The sequence below is a fragment of the Artibeus jamaicensis genome, unplaced genomic scaffold (assembly GCF_021234435.1).
Source record: "Artibeus jamaicensis isolate MK-2021 breed Jamaican fruit bat unplaced genomic scaffold, CSHL_Jam_final contig_432, whole genome shotgun sequence".
In the NCBI taxonomy this organism is placed as follows: Eukaryota; Metazoa; Chordata; class Mammalia; order Chiroptera; family Phyllostomidae; genus Artibeus; species Artibeus jamaicensis.
The window spans coordinates 15,836,799-15,856,081 of NW_026521828.1; the positions used below are offsets into that span (position 1 = coordinate 15,836,799).

Here is a 19,283-nt window from a genome sequence, read left to right on the forward strand (position 1 = left end):
CACTCTTTCCCAGGATTCTGGGACCTAACTTGTTTAGTCAGTCATCTGAGCTCTCAGGTGAATAACCCTGTGCCAGGCACCCCGAAGGACAACACTAACCATTAGATACTTTCAGTTCTGTGGAGACATATTCATATCTGCACATCTTATAACACAAAGCACTATCTGCTCAGGACACTTAATGTAGTATTCCCCTTCATGCTGGTTTTGTTTTCCATGGTTTTTGTTGCCCTCACTCAGTCGAAGTCCTAAAATGTTAAATGGAAAATTCCAGAAATTAACAATTCATAGTTTTGCATTGTGCATTGTTCTGAGTTGTGTGATGAAATCTTGTGCCAACCCGCTCCATCTGGTCTGGGATATGAATCATCCCTTTGTTGAGCATATCCATGCCATATATACAGTACAATGTGATATTTTGAAAGAGAGGCCATATTCACATAACTTTTATTATATTGTAATTGTTCTATTTTATTATTATTGTTAATCTCTTACTGAGCCTAATTGTTAAATGAAACTTCATTCTAGTTAGTGTATATAGAGGAAAAACCATAGTATATACAGGGTCTGGTATTATTTGTGGTTTTCAGCATGCACTGGGGGTCTTCTTGGAACACATCCCCCTAGATAAGGGGGGACTATTGTGTAGCCTGAGGGATTTGAAAGGAAGTGTCAGTTGCTTTTGGCTATGGCATTGTAACCCAAAGCATATTGTGAGCTGCTCTGTACCAGAGAAACACTGAGCTGCAAGTGATTAAAAAAAAAAAAAAAAAGGAATAGTGTGGAGGGAGGAGATGAGATCCAATAAGATTTGAAAGCAGGATTAAAGCCAGGGGCAATCACGCCCCCCAGGACATTTGGCCATATCTACAGCCACATTTGGCTATCACAGTTTGGGATTTCGGATTTGGTGGGTAGAGGCCAGGGATGTTACTAAGCATCGTATACAATGCTCCAATGATAAAGAATTGGCCCAAAACTCAACAGGGCAAAAGTTGAGAAACCTGGAGTAAAGAATGTTAATTTTTTTGAATGATGACTTTTTTGAATGTTAATTTTAAAGAATGATGACTTTTTTACCTGTGGGACTTCTCAGCACCTTTTAATAAGCAAACTGCAATCTCAGTTCCCAAAACCAGGCAGGAGTTTCCCAAGCTCGTTAGCCTCAGAATCTGGACTTCCCGACATACCGTGGGCTGGGCATGGTGCTGCTGTCACTTTGGGAAGGCTTTCTATCCTAAAGTGACAGGAATTGGTAGAGGGATATTGAAAGACAAGCAGAATTTCACAGACCTAGTAATCTAAGGGCTGGGAAGGGCCTGGTTGGCAATCCTGCCTCCTTCATATCACAGACAAGAAAACAGGCCCAGGGAGTTGATGGTCACCCAGTCATTCAAATGAGAGGCAATAGAACAGAGGCTAAGAGCATAGGCTAGCAGCAGACTGAGTTCAAATCCTGACTTTGCTTCCTATTAGCTACAGAACTTCTGTGCCTGTGTTGACTGACTGGACTGGTTTGTGGAAGAGGGAAATGAAAATATCTATTATTATTGAATGAGTTCATACATGTAAGGTGCACAGTGTAAGACTTCAGCAGATAGTAAGTACCACTAAGAGCCAGCTAATCTGTGTCCATTGTGGGCTCCATCCCAGCACCCCTGCCTTCCAATCTGATAATCTGTCTGTGTCTCATGATGGGCACAGGAGGAGGTGAGGAGGAGCTGAGGCATAAAGGTGGGAGTGTACAAGGTCTCTCTAGTTCAGGACATGAGGGAGCCCAGTTTCACTGGGTTATTTGAATAGAGACAATATTGGCAAAGCAAGGAAGGCCTGGTCGTGGTGGCAGCACAACTGAGAGACAGATGGTCAGTCGAAAGCCCATCTGTACTCCTCTTCAGCTGCATGATCCTGGCCAAGTTGCTCAGCCTCTCCTGGTTGGCCTCATCTATAAGTAAGGACAGCAGAAGTACCTTCCTCATAAGTTTGAGCATTCAGTGGGATAATGTATGCAAAGCCTGAGGACCAAGAAATGGTGCAGGTGTCATTATCCTCTTTGTTGCTGTTGTCATCAGGGTGTCCAAGACACAGGCCCCCTTGTGGTGAACCTGACTCCTTCCCTCTGGTGAGGTCTAGACAGAATTCTCATCGAGCCTGCTTCCTCACGAAGGGAGCAGAGCTCGCCTTCTCTCTACCCTGCTTCTCTCCTTTCTCCTCTAGTCATCTTTCTTTTCTGGAAGCTAGCTGGAAACCCCGTGGGTCAGCAGGGTCTCTAATACCAAGCCAAGGGTCTCCAGGAGAAATACCAGTTTTGATTTGTCTTAAGATCTGTCACTCAAGCAGTAGATACTTTTGTACCACCCATTCATTAACTTACATGGAACACACAGCAATGTTTCATTTGCATTCCACTCACTGGTTCCCAGCACCTTTATTCCCCTCTGTTAATGTGGTAAAATCCCATTTATTCACATCTGTAATGAAGTGCAATTGTTTAACATTTGTCCCTTCCTGAAGCCTGTGAGCACTATGAGGGTAGGTCTGAATGTTTCTTGTTCCATGTGTCCTTGGCATTTAGTACAAGGCTTGGCCTGATTCCATCCAATACTTTTATTTCTATGTGGTAAGTGCTGTGCTTGTGTGCACTTGCGTATAAGATACACTTAAATAGCTAACCAATGATTGCTCAGTCAAAATTAGTACGAGCCTTGAAATACAGATGACTTTATATGCAATGTATTTTTTTCATACTTTTCAAGGACCTAAAAGAAACAAATTGGCAGTGAATAAAGAATTGCTCAGATAGCTTTTTTTGGCGAGCTGTTTAATTAATAGATAGGTATTATTTTTATATATTTTACTGATTATGCTATTACAGTTGTCTCAGTTTTCCTCCTTTGTTCCCCTCCACTCAGTAACCCCCATTCCCTCCAGCATCCTCCCCCTAGATCATGTCCATGGGTCATGTATATAACTTTTTTGGCTTCTCCCATTTCCTATGTTATTTTTAATATTCCCTTGTATATTCTGAACCTATCGATTTGTACTTCTAAATCCCTGTACCTTTTCCCCCCTTCTCCTCTTTCCCCATCCCAACTGACAACCCTTCAAATGATCTCCATATCTATGATTCTATTACTGTTCTGCATGTTTGCTTAGTTTTTTAGATTCAGTTGTTGATAGTTGTGAATTTATTGCCATTTTAATGTTCATAGTTTTGATCTTTTTCTTAAGTCCTTTTAACATTTCATGTAATAATGATGTGGTGATGAACTCCTTTAGCATTACCTTGTCTGGAAAGCACTTTATCTGCCCTTCCATTCTAAATGATAGCTTTGCTCGGTAGAGTGATGTTCTAGGTTGTAGGTCCTTGCTTTTCATCACTTTGAATACTTCTTGCCAGCCCCTTCTAGCCTGCAAAATTTATTATGTGAAATTAGCTAACAGTCTTATGGGCACTCCTTTGTTGTAATTGTCTGCTTTTTTCCTGTTGCTGTTAGGATTCTTTCTTTATCTTTAACCTTTGGCATGTTAATTATGATGCGGCTTGGTATTATTTTCATTTAAAATTAAAATGACTGTCAATATTCATTCATTTAACATATATTTACTGAGCACCTCCTCTGTTCCAGGGAATATAGCAGAACAAAATAGACCAGAAAGAAAAAATCCTGCCCCTGTAGAGCATACATTCTATTAGGGAAGACAAATCAAGACAATACAGTAAGTGTCTATTCATATAAACTGAGGGAGAGGGACAGTGAGAGGAAAGGTGGTCTCATTGCTTAAAGGCCACAGGGGTTATCGCTGAGTGGTGAGAGGCTCCATAGCATCATACAGAGTTCTGGGTTTCCCACCTTGTTCCTGCCAATGGTGTTGAAGGGCTCAGACCCATGAGTGCTTGGTGCAAAAACCATGTTCCTTAGGTGTCTGAAGTGGACTGGGTATAAAAAGGACAGTGTAGAACTAGTCATGTGGAACATTCCAGCTTTACAATTCCACAGTTCTGTGAAGATTCTACCCTGGATTCTTCTTAGAGTTCCTAAAATAAGATCTCTATGGTAAAAGGCAGAGTTCCATCATGATTAAGGACAAAGACTTTGAAGTCGGACCTTAATTCAAAACACTGCTGTAGCTGCGTGTCCTTGGGCAGGTTATAAAACCTCTCTGTGGCCCTCGCTGGTATAGCTCAGTGGATTGAGTGCGGGCCTGCGAACCACACGATCGCAGTTCGACTCCCAGTCAGGGCACATGTCTGGGTTGCAGGCCGGTCCCCTGCAGGCCAGTTCCCAGCAGGGGATGTAGGAAAGGCATCCATACATTGATGTTTCTCTCCCTCTCTCCTTTCCTTCCCCTCTAAAGAAATAAATAAAATCTTAAAAAAAAAAAACACAAAAAACCTCTCTGTGCCTTAGTTTTCCACATCTGTAAAATAAGAAACTATCAATCCCATTCAATAATATTGTTACAAGGATTAAATGAGACAGAATATGTAAAGGACATGGTCTAGAATATAATAAGCTTCACATAGGTAGTATAATAACTATTAACACTATTAAATGTTGCTGAATGAATGAAGAGAATTCATGCAGTTTATATTAAAACTTGGATAGGCATAGACATGTCATGAACTACAAAGTGCTGTACTGGTGTGTTATCCTATGTGGGACACAGGACAGGATATGTTTAATTAGTGATAGAGTGATTAAAGAATTGTCTTATTTCACTTTCATACTCGAGGGGGTAGTGTCATTTTGAGGCTTTACAACGTTCCTACATTGGCCCCCTATAAGCCGAGTGTTTGGAGAAGAGATTCTTTGTAAACATTCTTTATGTGATTTAAATAGTCCATAGGTTCTGCAGTCTTAGGTCCCAAAGTCTTAAAATTCCTGATGAATGAAATGGAATTGGCCAATACAAAAGCAGTGCATGCTAGTGATGGTAAAAATAGCAACTAACAGTTGTTGAGAACCTACCATGTGCCAAGCATATGTGCTGGGCCACATGCACCCCCTTTCTACAGCTGGGAAAACTATATTTTAGGGTAGTAAAGAAAAGGTCAACCACTGGTAAGTGACAGAAGCAGGAACTGAGGCACTCCAGAGCAGTTTAAGCCCCTCCCACTTACTGCCTCAAGCTATCCTTGCTGCTCCCATATCAGGTGACTAAGCCTGTCTATTAAGACATGATTTGCATGGGGTGTGCTTGATGTTTCTAACTCCCCAGTCCTAATGAAATTACCTTAAAGTCCAAATGAATGTGAAAATGTAGTTCTCAACTATGAGAATACCAATCAGAATCCAGGTCAGGGCCTTCATTAACGCTTGATCAAAATACAAAAGATAGGGGCCACTGACTGAGACATTGGGTCAGAGACTAGAATGAGCTCAGGTTTTTCTGTTTCAGTGGGTTTCTTTAATTCTCAAGTTCAGTTCTGATTGATCAGTTGTTTTGTTCTCTTAAATGGTTCTATGAAAAGAAGTGGTTTTGGGTCAGATGGTGGTTTAATTTAGCAAGATTTGAAAGGAGACTCTGTATTATTAGGTTTTCCATATGGACTTTGATACCAGGAGTGCACTGAGCAGGCAGGAAAGAGGAAGCTCTGGAGGACAAGCTAACTCAGGAGTCTGCAGGCAGGTTTGGTGTCATACTTTTAGGCTCAACTAAACACTTATTAAGTAGACCATTCTCAATTGCCATAGTTGGGGGTTAAAAATTATTACATATTGGCAGATTTGTATAGCTTGACATCATATATGCTCTGCACTCAGGAGGCAGAGAATTCATTAATTTATCTAGCTTTGGTTCCAATCAAGCAACAAATATTTGCTAAATATTTGTGCTTAGAACTCTCAGTTCAAAGATAAGAAAAACCAAAATTCTACCTTCAAGCTCACATCCTAGTTGAGATGAGACAAAGCCATGCATTATTAAATAATAATGTGAGAAATTATAGTTTCATTGTGAGAGTCCCTGAGCACACACTAAATGAAGGAGCCAGACCAAGTATGATGGAGCTTCAGAAAAAAGAAAAGATTATTTGGGGCTAAAATAATATGTAAAAGACGAGGCATTTGAATTAAGCAGAACTTGATGAAAAAGGAAAGATCAGACAGAGCACAGAAATGGAAACATCAAGATATATTCTATACCTTAAAATTGAACCAAAGAAGTAAAAATCAAGGTAGAAAGATGAGGAAAGGTAGCTTATGGCAGGCTTGATGTCAGATTGCAGAGCCGAAGCTACCGAGAGAGAGGAGAAGTATCAGAGCACATGGACCCTATACTGGGTGGGGCCAACATAGACTTTTACAGTTGTGAGTGTGCAAAACATAGTTTATTCTTGTGTTACTATTATTTATTATTGTACTTTTCATACAAACAACTGTAAACCTACTTTAGCCCCACCCAGTATACAAAAGACATTTTCACTGCAGTTTGCTAATGAAACTGAGGCACACTATAGTTAAGGGACTTGCCCAAGGTCCCACAACTAGTAAATGGCAGCCTGGCAGTGAAGCCCCATTGTCAAACACTGTGATCCAGGAGATACAAAAGTGTATGTCCACATAAAAGCTTGTACATGAATATTCACAGAAGCCAAAAAGTAGAAACAACCCAGGTTTCTATAAACTAACAAATTGGTAAAGAGTGTGGCATACCCATACAATGGAGTGTGACTGAGCCCTTAACAGAAATGTGGCAATGACACACACTACAACGAGGCTGAACCTTGAAAACAGGATGCTAAGTAAATGAAGTCAGACGCAAAAGACCACTTAATGTGAAATGTCCAGAATAGGTAATGTCACAGAACCATAAAATAAATACATTAGTGGTGGCTGAGGGCTATAGGGTTAGGGGATGGAGGCAACTGCTGATGGATATGGGGCTTTTTTGAGGGGGTGAATGAAAATACTCTAAATTTAGAGTGTGGTGGTGGTTACATGGTTATGTGGTTATCCTAAAAACCACTGAACTATATAAGCTTTAAATGAGTACATTTTATGGTATACAAATTTCATTCAACCATCTAAGCTGAGTCCGGGTTTTGGTATATAACATCCAGAAACAAGGGCGTTTCTGTGACCTAACTGTGACCTAACTGTGAAACCGAGTTAGGTCATAGACTTGGAACTTAGAAATGGTCAGCGCCAGATGACTGGATGGGTAAGAATACAGAAACCAGTAACAGCTTTTCCCACTGATGGCTCTTTGTGAGCAACTTACATACTGCAGATACCAGCCCTACTCCAAGTTGGACCACCAGCTTTCTAGCTGGCCCAAACACGTTAGAGTCTGTTGATAAGAATGTGCTCAATTTGTCTTGTGTTGCTTTGGTTCTGCAGTTTTTGAAGAGCCAGAAGATCCAAGCAACAGGTCATTTTTCTCTGAAATTATCTCTTCAATTTCGGATGTGAAGTTCAGCCACAGTGGGAGGTATATCATGACCAGGGACTATCTGACCGTGAAAGTCTGGGATCTCAACATGGAAAGCCGCCCCATCGAGACTTACCAGGTACAGACCACCCCCACTCATGGGTGTATTGCACACTTCCTTTGTGGGCTTCCAAGTCAGCCTCTGCCTACAAAGGCTCATTACAACATAGAAACACCAAAATGGTACAGCCTGTGGGTGACATTGGGTTTAAGATGAGGGCACATAGGGAGGGGCTGGAGCTTAATCCTTATCTCCTGAGCACTTGCTGTGCAGCGGATAACTTGGACTCAGAGGGGAGCCAGACAGACATGGTCCTTCTCTCCTGGAGCTGACAGTCTGGTAGAGAAGGGAGGTGACCAGCAGGGCACTGAACGTGCAGTGATGAAAGATGACACTGAGGGCCACTGTGGTAAGATAGACTTTCCTGAAGAAGTGACCCTTCAGCCAAGTCTTGACAACTGTGAACTAGCCAGCAAAGTTGTACTCTTACAATAGTATGTTGACAGGCCTGGAATCAAGAGAAATGTGGTGTATTCATAAAGGAGTTCTTTACTCCTGGAACATGGAACAGAGGGCCAGAAGGAAGAGCTTGGAGATGGAGGCCCTGGTTAGAGTAGGTTAGGTTAGTTTGTTTGTCTTCAGGCTGGATACAATGAAGAGCTATTAAGTCTTACACAGGAAATGGCATTAGGAATTTTTGTTTTTACCATGAGTTTCACAGTGTGCTTTGGCAAACAGTTTGAAGGAATTTAGGGAGGGGGCGATGGTGGCCAGTTGTGCTGGAATGGTGGAGATAGGGAGGGAGGGAGGATGGAGAGTCTGGGAGGTGTAGGGGAGAGAGGAGTCAGAAAGACTTTGTGGAGGTTTTGGGCTTAAGAATCACCCGGGTGGTTTGTAGACTTACTGACAAAAGGACAAAGAAGAAGGCATTGTTTAGAATGCTTGGTTTGTTTTATAAAGAGGAAGATTAGGTGGAAAGGACTTGAGGAAGCTAATTCCAGGCAAGTGTACAATGAAAACAAAGGTCAAGAGGCAGGAATAAACTAGTCTTATTTTAAGATGTCTTGAGTTAGATGAAAAGAAGTAGGGAAATTCTAGACAGAGGAATTTGGTTTACATATTTCTTTTGAGATAGAATGTACATACCATAATATTCACCATTTTGTAGTGTACAATACATGCCCAAAGTTGTGAAACCATCACCACTATCTAAGTCTGGAACATTTTTATCATCAACTAACATTTTAAAATAAATAGTCTGGCTGTGCTAAGGAGGAGAGACTATAAGGGATATTTGGGAGGAGACAGAATAGTTAGGAAGTTATTGCAGCATTCTGGCAAGGGGTGTCAGTGTTAGTAGCTTAGATGACAGTATTAGCAATGGAGGTGGCCAGTCTTGATATATTTCCACGGTAAGGCCAATAGGATTTTCTTCGGGATGTAAGAGGAAAAGTAGTACCAAGAATCACTCCCAAGGAGTTTATCTTGAGCAAAGTTGAGTTGCCATTCCATGGATGAGGACATTGAGACTCTGGTTTTGGACATGTTTAATTGGCTCAATATCCAGAAATGGGAGGTAGACAACTCGGTGTGAATCTGGATGGATCTAGCCAAGAGAAAAGAACAGGTTTGGGACTAGCACCCCAGTGTTTCCATGTTGGGTAGAGAGGTGGATTTGTCACAAGAGCTTGGAAATAATTGGCTAGTCAGGTAAAACAAAAACTAAGAAGGAATGTCCTAGAAGCCAAGTAAAGAAGTTGTCCCAAGGAGCAGGGACTCATCAACTGCCAAATGCTGTTGCTGAATGAGATAAAGGGTTGAGACTTGACTATTGGATTTAGTTAATGTTGAGATTCTTGGTAACCTCAGTGAAAGAGGAATAGGTGAGGTGATGGACAAATGTCTATCTGGAGTGGGTTCAAGACAGACTGTGAATAGAAGATATAAACATAGTGAGTACAGATAACAATTTCGTTCTGAAGGGGAACAGAAAAATAGGATATGGGCTTAAGGAAGTTTTATCCTGATAAGGAATAGCCAGTGGAGAGGGAAATAGCTAAAGGAACAGTTCTTGAGGAAAACAAGTCCATTGCAGAATCAGCTTTACATAGGAAGATGGACAATTCATTCATCAAAGGAAGAAGAGTATGTAGTTACAGGTGCAGAAGGTTTGTGAATTATGCGATTGGAACATATAGAGAGTTTCTTCTTATGTTGATTTTTTTTTCAGTAAAATGAAGGTCATCAGCTGGGTGAGGAGGAAGAGTTTAAAATACTCATCAAAGAGAGTGAACTGACTAGGGAAATATAGGGTTGCCCAGGGCTCCACTTGAGGTTCATATTATTGACCTAAAGTGATATTGTGATTGTGCATTTCTTCCCAGCTACATTCACGTGCATGGTGCAGGTAGGGAAGGGCAGAAAGTGAAATTTAACCAGCGATGGGGTTTTGCCAAATGAGTACAATGGAAAGAAAGAGAAAGGCAAGCTTGTTGAAGGTATATAATATGGAGTGATTGGAATGATGGACCACTAAAGCTAAGATAGGTAAAGAGAAAAATAACAGATAGAGGAAAGTGGTCAGACCAATGGATTTGAAGAATTATTAAATCAGGGAGTAGCAATAGAGAATTACTTTTTAAAGGGATACAGTTACAGGAGTAACCATATGACCAGAGAAGCAAAAGACAACATTCGTTGAAAATAATGAGGCCAAGTAACTGAGAGACCAGGGTGTTAGAATCACTAAAGAATGATGGCAGGGATAATGACAGAAAAGAGAGCAAGGTGCTAGAATTGCTTCAAGGAATGAGGCAGAAGGGCTCAGAATTTTTGATGCCTGTAAAAAGGATGGGTATCAGCAAGCTGAGTTTGTTGGCATGACTCCAAGGAGCTGAGGACTACAGACAGGAACAGTTTTCTAGAATACAAAGGAGCTCACCCTGTCAAGGAGAACAAAAGTGCATTCACCACACGAGTAGCCTCAGGAAAAGCAGATCTTTCAATCAGAAGAAGGAAAATGCAGAGAGGAGGTTGAGGACACCAAGGACTTCGATGACCAACTGAGTTCCAGAGGCAGCTATAAAGAGGTCTGGGAGCCAGAATTCAAGACCACATATGTAGTTGACCACATATGGTTACCCCTGAGGTTCAAAGAGCATCCCCTATTTTGGGGGATCTTACTGTCCCCCAAAGCATACTCAGACTTAAGGGTCCAACTCCACAGCCCCAAGTTCTCACTCACAGTCCTTCATCTTTACCCCCAGGCTACAGCTATCATGAGGGTCGTCTTCCAGCTGTACAGACCAAGCATCCATTGTTCACACAAGAAAGCGAAGGCAGCGGGAACCTGAACTGGTTTACGGGTGGCAGTGGCAGAGGTGTGGCCTGCTGGATAGCCTTGATTAGGGAAAAGTAGATTTAGGTGACACAGTGGTGAGCAGAATTGGTCCTTTCATTTTAGGGGAGGGCTTTTAGAACACAGTTAGCTAGCAGGGACTTGGAATAATCAGCATTTTAAGATCAAGTTTCTCAAACCACATTTAGCTAGTGGTAGAGTTGAAAATCTACTTTGCCATACACTAAGAAATAGGTATCAGAGCACATGTATTGAAATATTGCCAAATTTTCTTTTAACTTTAGATAGCTATGTTAAAGCAAGTTAGTTAAATTTATATACTGTATCAAAGGTGGTAAATAAGTGCTGACTGACTGACTAGAACACTGTTGAGAAAGACTGAGTCCTGGTCCTGTGGGCAAGAGTCCCACCATGAATTACTAATGCCTTCCCTGGGCTGGAAGATGGGGAATGCTCCTGCTAGGTGAGCTCAGTGTTGAGCTCAGTGAGCTTCAGCTGAGCTCAGTGTTGTTTCAACAAATAAGAAGCTGTGGACTTTAATATGATTAGCTCTTTATAAGGTTTCCTATTAAACAGGGGCTGGCAAATGGTGACTCATGGGCCCAATCCAGCCCCCCCTCTGCCTTTTTGTAAATAAAGTTTGATTGAAACAGCCACATTCAGTCATACCCTGTACTGCTGTGGCCAAGTCACGTGTCTGTGACAGAGGCCATGTGGCCCACAAAACCTAAAATTCTCTCTGACCCTTTATGGGAAAAATTTGTCAACCCCTGAAATATAAGAACCAAAGAATAGTTTAGTCTTGCTAGGCCTCATGAGTTAAGTACATAACTGAGAACCATTGTGTGATGAGACTCAACTTAGCTGAAAAAGCCAAACACAAGCCAATAGGAACACAGAAAAGAAAGAACCTTTGGAACATGAAGAGAGAAGCCTCAAATAGGATGTGTTTTAAGTTCACTCTTGCTCTGTTTTCTAGACAGTTTTCATGTATGTGTCTTACCTTATTCTCACCTCTGACGGAGACAGGTGCATCTTGTTTGCCTAAGATTTTTAATAAGAGAACATAAATGCAGCATACCTTTGTAGTAAATGTTCTTTTCCTTCAGAGTCTTCAATGAGAGGCAGGCAGGAGCTCCCAGAACTTCAGTGCTGGAGAGGAGGAAATCATGGTTCAAACCAGGTTTTCCCCTGAATCCTGCCTGATTTTCATCCTTCAGGAATTTATGGATAGTCATAGGGTCATAAGGAACATCATAGGAAATACAGTCAGTAGTATTTCAATAACTATGTGTGGTGTCAGTTGGGTACTAGATTTATCAGGGTGGTCACTTCATAAGATATATAAATGTCTAATCACAATGTTGTATACCCGGAACTAATATAATATTGCATGCCAACTATAATTGAAAAATACATTTTTTAAAAGAATTATTTATGGAGTTTTTGGTGGGTGTGGCTCCTGCTAATAAGCCCACACTTCCAAAGCATGCACATTTTGACACTTGCTACTTACCTGTGGTGTTTTTATAAGCACAATGCTAAAGATGAATGGTGAGGAATCAGGAGAGGTTCATCACTAAGAGAGCAGCCTGGGTCAGGCCTTAAGAAGCTGCACTGCTCAGTCTTCTCCCTGCCTGTCAAAATCCTAATTATTTTAAATACATTATTTGGTACTTCTACAAAAAAGAAAGCTAGGTGATCATCATGAAGTCAAAGAACATTCTATCCCTCTCTTACATTTTATAATTCCTGGACCACCGTGGGACTCTGAGAAGCACTGCATTATAGAAACCTGCTTAACCAAGGGTTTTCACAACTTATTACTGCCTCCTTAGAATACTCACCACTGTGCCTTGCCTTAAAAGTGCTCTGTGCCAGGTAAGAGGAAGGAAGAGAGGAAGATAAAGCTAAGAATCTATATTGTTTGTCTTCTCCCTCAACAGGAAGAGAGCTGGAGGACCTGGTAACTCATTTGGTGCCCAGTGCCCACTGGACTCTCTGCCAACTTGGCATCCTTCCCCTTCAACTGCTCTCCCTCTCCACCTTCATTACACACAGGCCAGAAACAAGTTGGTGATAGAGGCAAGAAAAGGCCAGAATCAGACCTTTTTTCTAGAAATGAGACAAATTCTTGAGGTCAACACCTTCCAACCACCAGAAGAAAGGCTCACACCTCAATTCATGTTCTTAACTCCATCTACTTCTCCCAAGAAAATAGTCTGCTGTTTTGGGGGTGGGGGGAGCAAAATAGTCAAGACCAGGGGCAAACAACACTATGATCCAGAGGCCAGTTCTGTCTGTAGCCACCTCTTATCATAAATAAAGTTTTACTGCAACACAACCTCTGCTCACTTGTTTATGTAGTACCATATTACCTGTGGCTACTTCTCTATCACAAGGGCAGAGCTGAATGGTTGTAACAGGCCAGATGGGCCACAAAGCATATGTATTTACTATATGGCTCCTGGTCAAGATCAGCATTGGCCCACTTGAGTGGCTCTTAACAACCACCCAAGGTTTTCACCTCTACAAACAGAAATGGCCTTCTGAAACACTTCCAGGATACCCAAAAGGTGGTAGGAAAGGAAGAAGAGTGAATTCATTTATAGCAGAGAGAGGAAGTGCAGAACATAGCCTCACCCCTGCATCCCCCACCCCCACCAGGAGCACTGCCACAGACGATGTCCTTGTCACCACAGCACTGGAGCAGATGCCCTGGCAAGGCCCAGGACCATGGGGGAACAAGAGAGCCAACTGGAGGAGATTAATTTGCAGAGTTAAAAATATACTGTCCAACAACTCAGCTTTTAAATACCCCAAACATATGATACAACATGGAATGAGTCTTACCTTCTTCGTCCAGTATTAAGCACACATCTGAGTTTGTGAGGTCAGTAAACTCTGGAGTCGAGAGAGGAGAAGGGGCCTCAGCTGCAAGAAAAGGGAGATTGAACCATCACTCTAAATCTAAACAAAGTGAAACAAGGCTTTTCCTAGCATCCCTCTACCTTCACCCAGTTCTGGCTTCCTCTGGCCTCATCTCAGTTCATTACCACAGCTTCTCTGTAGGACTGAGACCCCCCTGTAAGGTGAGGCTCATGAGGCAGAACAAGTGGGGAAGGCAGATTGCTAGAGCTGTCAAGAGTGGGTACTCCAGAACCCAAACACTGTGTTTGGTTCCCATTCTGTCAGTTTCTTTCCTGTGTGATCATGGCCACATGACATCATACCCAGCAGTTAGTGCTTCATTAAAATGATGCAAATTACAGTCCCTGCATCCTAAGATGGTTTTAGAGATGAAATGAGATTTTATGGATAAAGTACCTTGCTAATAACAACAAGCTAGCATACTGTGTACACTTATTATTACCACTCTCTCCTACTAGGCTCAGGAAGGCTTATTGTCAGAGAACAACTGAGCCCAGGGTACTGCCCTCTGAGCCTTATTCAGCTGCTTATTCAGCATCCACACCTGAGTTGCTTAACTGTAGCTGGAGAAAAACACCAAGCCACACTAACCAGTCTCATTAAAATTCATATCCAGCTATTTCAAGGGGCCCTCTGTGCCCCCTAGCAATTCTGTGCAGCTTCCCAACCATCCCGTTCCCTCCCCCATCTCTCAGCTGATAACCTTGCTCCATATTTTGCTGAAAAATAAAAACAGCCAGGGGAGAGCTGCCACATGCTCTGGGACACCACCTCCCACATCAGCATGCACTCCACAGCCCTCTCACACAGACACCCCCAAATCATCTGATCCAGACATGAGCATGGCAACTCCACCTTCCACTTCCTCCAGAGAAAGATTCATGAGCCACCCTTGACACCTACTTTTCTCTCCTCATTCCATAGTTGATCCATAAGTTCTATCAATTATCTCTCAAACATGCCAAGAATCCAATCACTTTGTGCTACCACAGCTCTCGCCCTAGTCCAAGTGATTATCTACCATCCCGGTAATCCCTGGTCTGCCTGCCGTTGCCCTCACCCTCTGACATGTCACAACACAGCACACTCAGGGGTGCTCTGTGAGAAGTTTCTTTCTTGTCCTCAGAACAAAGGGCCCATATGAACTGGTCATCTGCCCCACATTGGGTAGCATGGCAAGGGTATTTTGTTCACTGCTCCCTCCCAAGCACATAGCAGTCATTCAGTACATATTTGTTGCCTGAATGGTGTCCTCTGATACCTGTTTATGATAGGAATCTGCCCCTTGATGGGCCCTGCTCTGGGCCACTGTGCACCTGTGTATGCTTGTTTGCATCATCTAGCCATATAAGCAGCTCACCGACCACCCTAGCACCCCACAGCTGGAAAGGGCCAAGCCTGGATTCAGACGGGGACCATCTGGATCAACGTACATTTACACTGAAAGAATTAACATCTCACATGAAAAGAGGGAATATTCACAGAAATCATCATTTTCTGAAATAACTGGCCCTGTCAATGTATTTCTTCCTCAGGTTCATGACTACCTCCGCAGCAAATTGTGCTCCCTCTATGAAAACGACTGCATTTTTGATAAGTTCGAGTGTGTTTGGAATGGGTCTGACAGGTAAAAAGGGCTCTGTGGCTGGGAGCCTTCCAAAGGTGGGGGCTCTCCTGGCAGAGGCCTTGGGTGGTTTATTTTCAGTGGGGTGCAGCCAAAGGGAGGTCAAGGTCAGGTTCTAAGGCCTGGCAGAGATGCCTTGTATGGTCACTAGATGACCCTGTGGTCAGGCCTGAAAAGAAGGGGAAATGGTACAAGTGCAGCTGACCATTTGACATCAACAGGAAAATCCTATGTTGTACACATAGGACAACCGTGGAGTGAGGTAGGCCAACATGCCAAAAATTTGGATCAGTAATAATCCACCAGAAACTTCCAGCATGCAGAGTTTATATGGCTGCAAATTTTTTAGATCAACAATTATTTCTTAAAGCCACAAGTGTAGACTTGGCCAAAGGCCCCAGTGGTTCCTTAGCTGAATTCTAGATGGCCTCATCTATCACATTCCCTCAACATGATTTATAACTGTTTTAAGGCCTTTGATTTCAACAATACATCATATTACCTCCCAATAGTTCTTTCTGAGTTTGACAAATACAGATGATTCTCTGACTTTCCGGAGAACTCGGCATGGGCTACCAGGGGCTGGTCCTGGATGGCAGCGGCCCTACCAATACAGCGGTGCTCGGAAGCATGGAAATTCAGTCATGGCAAAGCATTCAGAGATCCAAGCCTTTAGTGAGAGCAGGCTGTCTCAGCCTCTTGTTTTGCATTCTTTGTCCATGAACCAGAGAGCCCTCTACTCAGCAGGCCTGGGAGGAATCATGTGGCAGAGGACCCAAGTCGCACCACCCAGTCAGTACAGGATGGGGAAGGAAGGAGCAAAGCAATTGTGATGTGATGTATGAATAGAAGCCCCCACAGAGAAAAGAAGCTAGCTCCAGCCCTGTTATTTTATTATTTATTGCTTATTGTTAATTATAGATATTATTATTTGTGTTGGTTGTCATTGCTCTCACTCCCCCTCTGTCTTAGCCTAGATTCAAACACTGCATTTATTAAGCCCCTATTATGTACCAGCACACATTGTTATTTAATCCTGATGGTGATCCAACAGGGCCATTGTCATCATCCCATTTTATAGGTGAGGAAACTGAGGCTTGACAAGGTGTAATACCTGCCCAAGCTTGTACACAGTCAGCAGTAGAGACAAGAGTAACGAGTTTTGAGTTTGAACCCTTAGATCGACTTTCTGTCAATAATATCTCATTTGAAAAATGTTATTCTTGGGCCAGATAAGGTTGAGGACATTTATTTTCCCTACAAAGACCTTCTCTTACTGTTTAAGAGCAAGCCAGGCCCTGGCTGGGGGAAGCAAACTTGTGTGTGGGAAGCAGTGAGGCCAGGTGGCACAATGGGCAGACATGGGCCAGAGGCCCAACTCTGTCACCAACAGCGTGACACTGCACCAGTTTCCTCAGTTCTTATATGTAAATCTCCTCCAGGGGATAACTGAAGCTGAAATAAGTGTCAGAGGTAAAGCACCCAGCCCCCTGCCAGACATGGCAATAACAGTTCACTCTGCAACACAGATGCACTGGCTTCCTGGGCCAGAGCAACAACCTCCAACCCTTGATGACTTTGCTTGGCACAGTTGACAGGGTACCCCAAAGCTTACCCTTCCCTGTGGTCCAGTCTTGTCACACACACAAATCACAGAAAGTGATGAGATGCTGGGCTGTGCCATCCTGACCAGACTGTCAGAGCTTTAGCAGCTTCTCGGAGGGCAGCCACCAAGGAATGTTAAACCAGGAGCACCACCTCCCTGCAGCCTGTCACCACATCCAAATTGTCACCATTCAAGATTCAGTCCCTTGCTTCCAGAGGCTTTTGGCAGTCACTGCTCTCCTGACCAATTGTAGATATGCCCAAGAATGGATAACTTGCATAATGCAGAAACCGTCCATCAGTCCACTAGGAAATCTTACTTCCCCATTCCAAATCTTTTCAAAATGTGAATTTGGTTACTGTCTTCCCAAGTGAGACCATGATGACATCCATTTTTCAGATAAATTTTCTGAAAAGGCTGAATTCAGAGCTGGTGCTCAGCAGCAGGAGGATGTGCCCAGGGCAGTGAGCCATACTGCCAGCATTTGTCCCGCATTTTAGGTCAGCCTGAAACACACATACAATGCATCATTGTTTTCAAGGCGCTCCTGCTTCCCTAACCTTGCTCCAGCCTCACAATCTCTTGCACTGGGTAGGTGGGGCAGAGCTCATTCAAACCACTTCTTTAGTGAGCCCAGAACCAGAAGGAATCCACAGAACAAAAGTAATTAACAAGAAGGGTCATCAGGATCCTTGTTTCCAAGCCCAGCCCAAGGGCTTGTTGCTCTGACTCCAAAGAAAGTCAGTAGTCCCACTATAGAATGTTTGGTTATTTGTTTTTAATAAAATATATGGTACCATAAACAGGCCACAGAGGGGCTGTGTTTGCTCTAGAAAGACACCACAGAGATGTTTTGCTGCCCTTCTCCATAGCACTCAGTGGCTTCCTGTTTCCTCTCTGCCTTTCAGTGTCATCATGACCGGCTCTTACAACAACTTCTTCAGGATGTTTGACCGAAACACCAAGCGTGACGTTACTCTGGAGGCCTCAAGGGAAAACAGCAAACCTCGAGCTATTCTGAAGCCACGGAAAGTGTGCGTGGGAGGCAAGCGGAGGAAAGACGAGATCAGTGTCGACAGTCTGGACTTTAGCAAAAAGATCTTGCATACAGCTTGGCATCCTTCAGAAAATATTATCGCAGTGGCAGCCACAAATAACCTATATATATTCCAGGACAAGGTTAACTAGGAGGACAAGTTATTATTATTTAATAATTTCACATACTGATACTAGTCCAACATATTTTTAAATGTTTCTTTGGGTCTTCATTTGATGCATTGACTTTAATTTACCTACATGGAAAGCAAGTGGGATAGAATTAAAAGGAGTCCAACTTTCCCAGATCCCCAGTTCCAAGAAACTTCTGTCTAAGCCAATAGGTCCCAGGATACTTCTGTTTAGAATTGAGAGCTGCCAGCTAACAGTAATTCTTCCATAGTTGACCTGAATTTCTCATTCTTTTATTGCCCCGTTTTCTCTGGTGGTTCCAGTGTTTTATTTCTAGGTGTCTGCTGAGATGAAATGAGGTTGTCTGTAGTATTTAAAGCAAAAAAAAATATGTTTTTTTTTAATTAAGCAATTCCCTTTGATTGAAAAATTCAACAAAAAATAAACACCATTTACTCTACTCTTAAAGAAATGCTCCTTGTTTTGTGAAAAACCAGAACTCAGCATCTCCTGCCCCAGAGAACTTTTTTTGGCTGGCCATTTTCTTTTTAACAATTTCATTTGAGCCAAGGAGATTTATCTTACGAGGCTGTGAAAGGGCATGCAGAATGAGAAGGTAAAGACCACATCAACATCCCTGCACTTTTTTTTTTTTTTCGAAAGTGCCATAGAAACAGCCTGAGAACTTGGCTAGGAAACACCATGAACACTTCAGGGGACAAAAGGAGACCCCTTTCCACACGGCGCTTCTCAGAGTTAGCTTGGCAAGGCCACATGGGGCCAGATTCCATCTGCTGCTCTGTTACTCTTGCTTTTTGTCATTTTAAATGGCTCCCTGTAATCCTCTACTTACATGTCCCCTCATTTTTTCTCTTCACCCTTTTCAAGCTTATTCCACTGACTTTTAAAGGTCGAGTCCCAGTTGTTTATTATTTGGCAACCTAAGCAAGGTTGGCCTGCCCTTTTTTGGTGTGTCTCCTGAACAGGCCCCTTCCCTCTTGCTGGGTTTGGTAACCAAAAGTAACAATCCACCCATCTCCACTATAGCTAGAACAAACACAGCCAATGAAAATGCTGATTCGTAAAGTCTAATCGAGCACTTCTAATGCTCCCCAAGCTTGCCATCTGGAAAAACAGACCAGAGGGCTCTCTTCCTGCA

The 19,283-nt window shown here is 42.7% G+C and overlaps 1 protein-coding gene across 3 annotated transcripts in view; it reads left to right on the forward strand.

The window, feature by feature from the left end:
- The window catches only part of PPP2R2B (protein phosphatase 2 regulatory subunit Bbeta), a 291,119-nt gene extending 272,485 nt beyond the window's left edge, over positions 1 to 18,634 (forward strand). The window contains exons 8-10 of one of the 3 annotated variants that reach the window (XM_053665949.1): positions 7,347 to 7,516; positions 15,263 to 15,354; positions 17,866 to 18,634. In XM_053665949.1, the coding sequence (XP_053521924.1) occupies positions 7,347 to 7,516; positions 15,263 to 15,354; positions 17,866 to 18,145 (542 nt within the window). In that variant the 3' untranslated portion in view covers positions 18,146 to 18,634. The remainder of the gene's footprint in view (positions 1 to 7,346; positions 7,517 to 15,262; positions 15,355 to 17,865) is intronic. The other 2 variants (XM_053665951.1, XM_053665950.1) reach the window with 2 other exon arrangements.
- Positions 18,635 to 19,283: the final 649 nt, after the last annotated feature.